Here is a 6,000-nt window from a genome sequence, read left to right as displayed (position 1 = left end):
CTTTCCAGTGCAAATCACGATCTGTCGGCCTAATCGGCAGACGGATATTGAATGATCCCCATCACTCCTTTAATGTGCACAGTCTATAACGTGCCTCAACAGGCCATCGAAAACACTTTGCAATTGGTTACAGTCATCTCTCCAGGCATGTTGTGAACGTGGCAACATCTGTCCTGCCGCGTGCTTTTAGATATTTTCTTTGCTCACAATGCTGGTAACACAATTGAGGTGCAATCGGGTCAAAATAATCCATATATAACACGCAATTTTTGCAACTTTCAATAAACCAAAAAAATATTTTTTTATATTATACAACCATGTCTCCCAGTAAAGTTGTTCTGGTCAACTACCTGAGGATTCCCAAAGCTGCTACTTCAGTTGGCGATCACCTTCCTGCCCTGCTTTCATTTCCCCAGCTCAGGCAATCACAACGGCGGTCTCAACTGCATGAAAAGGCTTGACAACAGGGACTGTCTCCCTGTACCGACCACGCTCTTCAGAGCCACCCAATTTGTTTGACATCGCATATTGCATGTTAAGAGATAATATAAACAAAGTGTCTCCCTGTGAAAGCTAGCATGGGGCAGTGCTCGGCGATACAGGTGGCCCATGTGTGATTTCAACATTCGCATACGTAGAGAGTCAGTCTTTCCTTAGGCAACTACTCTTGACAACTAAGTTCTAGCTAATTTATGGATACCAGACAAATGATGGGCTATGTTCACCCCTGACTAGAATTTAAACTTTCAGCTTTACCGATTTTTGTCAGGCACCTTGCAACAGTGCCACCAGGCCTGATAGTTATTTATCACAAATAATGATATAATACGTTATTTTATATATTAGAAGACAGCATAATTTTTGTACATTCTGTAAAGCAAATATGTCCCAAATGTGAGACTCAACAACCTGCATGTTAGCGACATCTGTGTTGTCCCGAGAACCATAACACCTTGCAATCAAAATACATGTATAATATTAAGCCAAGCGACAACTTTTATATGTTCCAACATGAGAGACATACAGTAATTAAAAGATGATGACTATGATGGGGATGATGATGTTACAAGGGTCTGTCTGCGGTTGACCAAGTCTGCGAATTGGCAATTGTGGGTGGCAGAAATTGAAGAGTGCAGAAATCTGGTGGTAGTATGTTGAACTTTAATAGCGTATTCGACTGATCAGTCTTTTTAGACCTGGGCTGATTGAGAAAAGTCTGTGCATGAGGTGGCAACTCTTGTTATGATGGTGATGTCAACCTAGATTTGAAGTTTTCGTGACTGCACGGATCCATACTCTTTGGTTCTTTCGGTAAAGTCACGTAGGTATAAAATAAAATAAATTAAATCACGATGTTTCGATCGCAACACAAGCAATCAAAGAGTATGGTGGTGATGATGCATGAGATGATGTTATGATGGTGATGTCATTATGGTTATGGCGCACATGAGAAATAACTTGTAAAGAATCTGTACAGGTTAACAATGGCTGCTCCCCTCTCAACAACACATACACAGCCGCTGTTCACCACACTGAGTGGCGGTAACGTCACCACGTTCCACGTGAAGTGTCGAAGGCCCGCAGGCAGGTCACAAGAGACCCAGGTGCCATGGGTTGACTGAGATGACTGGCAGATGCACCGTGCTTCCCCACTGCCAACTTTTTGTATTTTATCCACCCAGTACTGCTCATGAGCGTCGTTCCTCTACCCTTTGTTCTTTCTGGAGGGTGACTGCCTCCAATTCCCCAGCAGTGTCCTTAACGAACCTCCTCCTCAGAGGCCGATCTTGACACTGCTGGTACCAGTCATCGGCAAGTTCATTCAGCTCCACATCATTCTGTATCACATCACTCCATCTCCTTTCTAGTCCGTTCCGCGCCCATTTAGCCCTATCTGTCCAGCCAAACAGAAGCTGCTTGGACATGCGGTGGCTGGGCATGTGGATTACATGACCCAGCCAAAGCAGCCTCGCATGCTAGAGCTCACCTGATGGGACAGTCCAGATCTTTCAAGGATCTGAGGTCCTCGCACAATCCAGTATGGTTAAACCCAGGATAGATCGTGGACAGGATTAGCCTGAATGTTTCAAACCGGTGCAGATGTTCCTTTAGAGGGCTCCACTTCTCGCACAGCTGTGGCCGAGAAGACACACACAGACTCCTCGATCAACCTCTGGCAACCCCACAAACTCTATGTAGCATTTCGCCAGAAGACAGGGTCGACAGAGGTAACCACTTGTGTCTCCGTGTGGCCGTGTCCCCTTGTCTGTATGTATTTGCTCGTCTCCTTGTTTCTGGTTAGCATTTAAGGATGTCGTTTAGATATTGATTAAATGTGTTTTTGTAAAGACAAGGTTTAGTATTGAAGCTAAAACTACTATATCTTAAGCACACTTTGACATTCAAAAATGTCACTTAATATTAATTTACAATAGCATAATAAATTAATAAAGATTATTGTGCATTAGAGCTATGGTTTATGTTACAATCAAAGATTGGGTTAGTCTTCGAGCAAAAGATGGTTGTTATTACACGCATTGCACGAGCCAACGCTGTTCATTCTAAGCGTAGGGTTAGCGAATGAAGGCAGCAATTAAAGGAATGCACACTATTTTAAACATATTGCTCATCACATCTACCATACTGAATTTACATTGCACTGTTCAAATAAACATTCCAAGTCAAAGCGTCTTCCTTCTCAGGCAAGCAAGGAGCTAACTTTTTTTCACATGTAAACTCCCAGAGGTCTTCAGTTCGAGGTCCGCCAGTAAAATATTGTGCATCACAGAAAGAATGTGCGGTGAGCTATGCCACTTTCAATAAAGCCTAAACAACGAGTAAAATAGTGTCGAGTTTGAACACTATGCAAAAATACTATTCACGGGATTTTGTGATCCCAAATTCAATAGAAGTTACTATTGTTGGAGATTTACCCGTCTGAAGTTTTCACTGCACACTACATTCAGATGGTGATCTGCTCACGCAAGTACATTCAGCTTGAGTTGACCTTCACGGGACCTGTAGTGGGTACATATCCCAATTGCCACATTTGCACAATAAGCGACCGAGTTAATCAAACTAATGGTAGGGTCACAACAAAGTACCTACGCACGCACGCACTCACCATGGTGACTAATGCCCACCTATAACGCTCTTCTCAGGTTCTCTAAGAGCCTTCTGTATACGAGGCATTAGAGGGTTTCTCGAAAGGCTATGATTCCACGAGGTTCTTACAAGAGATGTCAACGAGGCTCATCGACGCATCTCTGTACTATGGCTCCTCTAAGCGACACATACACAGTCTAAATGAGGCTTCTTCTCTCACAGGACCTGTAAAAATGTCATTTGACGCCCGTTAAAATGATGCTTCTTAATGAGGTTCTTCTACGGGTCTTCCCCCTCGGAAGCTCTTCTACAAAGCTTCTCATCATTAGGCTTCTCTAAGCACAGCTACATTGCATCGTTGCTCACACACACACGGACACGTGTACATGTGTGCGCGTATGCGCAAAGGGCGTAGAGTCGCATCCTAGATGCCCTTGAAGGCGTCCAGGTGGAACGCCTTTGTCAAGAAGCGCTCCGACTCCATGTTGTGCAAGTACTTGTTCCCTGTGGCCGGGGCAGATGCTGCGTCACGGCCCACGTACCTGTCATGGTTTAGGGAGGGGAGGGATTTGAAGAGGTCGGGAGAAGGTTGGTGGTAGATTAGGTGGCGGTAATGGTGGTGCAAAGGAAGAAGAGTTCAACTTGTATGTTACACAGCCATAGAACTGCTATTTGTGTTTGGTTTGTTGTCCTCCCCCGCACCTCCGATTAGCACGGTTGGCTACATATGGTGTGAAAGAAGTTCAACATACATACATGAACGTTATTGACCCTCTGTAATCATTATCAGTTTGAGAATTTTTCCTCTGGAGAGACTGGTTCCTACCATAGGAATGTGAAATTTCCATCGCGGGCTGTTATCAGCAGAGCTTGTGGCCATTACGATGCATGTATAATCCTCTCAGCCTTGTCTAGACCACCAGTTCAAATAGCTGAATATGACAGTGACACAACCTAATGCGTCTAGGTGGGAGGTGGGGGGGGTGGGGTCGGGGCACAGGGAGAGTGCGTGGGGCACAGGGAGAGTGCGTGGGGCACAGGGAGAGTGCGTGGGACACGGCAGAGGGCGACGTACCAGAGTGGGCGTGACTGGGAGATGGCCGTGCGTACACGTGGGTGCACATGCGCAAAGAAGCCCTGGTTCTTGTGTTCCTCCTGGCACCAAACGAGTTCGGCCGCCGGGTAGCGAAGTGCCTCGTCGCGCACCAGGTCATGTGGGAACGGAGACAGCTGCGGACATGAAGTACAAACCCATCAACAATGTAACTACACAGCAACATGAGGATGCAACATTGGTGATGCATGCCACACTAAATGTTGATAGTCTCAGCTGAAAGATCAGGCAGATGTTGTCAACACAGCCAATACCGTCCACTCTCACCACATTCCACCACCACTTTTCCTTTCTTCTGCCGAATCCTGCAACTCTTGCAAAGTTGACGCCTGCCCCTACATTTACACCCTTACAGGCGCAACGCTGCAATCTGACTTCAGCTCTTCCTCTTGGTGACTTTCTCAGGGTGCAAACTCAACACCCTGTCATTGCATGTCATTGCTCTTTGGGCAGGACATTTGAACTTGGCTTTTGAGCATTGCTGCTGATCTCAGACACGAGCCTACTGTCGTCATTCATTGAATCTAGACCACTAGGATATAAAATTGTAAAAATAAATTATCTCATGAATGGCAACCTTGCTGCTCTACTAAAAGCTGCTTCGCAGGGCAGACTCTCTCACTGCTTGACCGTCTGACAGCTTGCCGCACAGACAGAGCGGTAATGTCCACAGGTGCCAGGAGAGAGTGAGTGGCGAGACCCACCTGCTCCAGGCGGCAGATCGCCACGAGGCCCTGCATGCCCCGCGCGTCTCGCTCGCGCGCCAGGTCGTAGTAAACCTTGCCGCAGCAGAAGATGAGTCGCCGCACCGCTCCAGGGTCCTTTGCCGCGGGGCCCTCCTCCGGGATCACGCGCCGGAACGACGTCCCTGCCGGGCGGACGGGGGGAGGTGGTGGGTGGGCAGCACAAGGAGAGTCTAGATACCTGGCATAGGTGATGAAGGTTGTCTTGGCGAGGCTTCAGAACGCGCTAGTCAGTTTTGGGTTGGTGAAGGTGGTGAGCGTCCAGAACCGGTTGAGATACCACTCGCCACTAACGTTAACTTTGGACAGGAATTGAATCGAGGCCCTCGAGTTGAATGCGGTGCACGAACCACTGTGCCACCAGTTTAACACGTAGGCTTTCGCAACCAATAACCATCCATAATATCGTTTTTTTGGGTTAGATCGTGTAAATAACGACACATTTATACTTAAGCGATCTAACCCAAAACACCTATATTACACTGTGCCACCGTTCCCCCTCTGGTCTAAGTTTAATGAGGTGTTGCTGATTTAACAGGCCACTGGCAGGGTTTTAGCTTAACAAGCAGACTTTGTCTGAAATGTTAGATTACTTAATATTTTTCTGTCCTATGGCAGTGTTAATGGTGACCTGGCATGATGTGTGCTTGTGTATTACTTACACATTTAAAATGTTATCTTGAGGATGATCTCTTTTCAACCAGAAAGCCCAAGTAAATGAGGAGGGCTCTCTCTTGTTGTTATGTGTGAATTTGTCTCATCTCCTGCTCCGGAATCGTGCAATGCTGTGTTCATGAAACTCGTTTTTCAAACCACAGTAATTCTGTATGTGTGCCCTGCATTTCAAGGTAACGCACTGTAGCATGCCATCTCCAACCAATATCAGTAAAGCTTAACTCTGTTCTGATCAGGGCCAATTCCTATGCCCTTCATGAGTTTTGTTTTAAGACTGGGTTAATAGTAATGTACAGGCCTTTGTTAATCCACTGCTGGATGAAGGTCCCCCCACACTGTCACCATGGGGATGTCTTGATCATA

At 46.4% G+C, this 6,000-nt stretch overlaps 1 protein-coding gene across 1 annotated transcript in view; it reads right to left on the bottom strand.

Moving 5' to 3' along the window:
- Window positions 1–3,369: 3,369 nt before the first annotated feature.
- The window catches only part of LOC144937768 (2-oxoglutarate dehydrogenase complex component E1-like), a 38,014-nt gene continuing 35,383 nt past the window's right edge, over window positions 3,370–6,000 (bottom strand). Inside the window, exons 21-23 of the mRNA XM_078865207.1 lie at window positions 4,924–5,087; window positions 4,181–4,335; window positions 3,370–3,647 (exon numbers count right to left, since the gene is read on the bottom strand). Of these exons, the coding sequence (XP_078721333.1) occupies window positions 3,530–3,647; window positions 4,181–4,335; window positions 4,924–5,087 (437 nt within the window). The 3' untranslated portion in view covers window positions 3,370–3,529. The remainder of the gene's footprint in view (window positions 3,648–4,180; window positions 4,336–4,923; window positions 5,088–6,000) is intronic.

This window comes from Lampetra fluviatilis, chromosome 20, assembly GCF_964198595.1.
Source record: "Lampetra fluviatilis chromosome 20, kcLamFluv1.1, whole genome shotgun sequence".
Taxonomy (NCBI): Eukaryota; Metazoa; Chordata; class Hyperoartia; order Petromyzontiformes; family Petromyzontidae; genus Lampetra; species Lampetra fluviatilis.
Note: the sequence above shows the minus strand (reverse complement) of the source record. Positions and strands in the feature narration are given on the sequence as shown.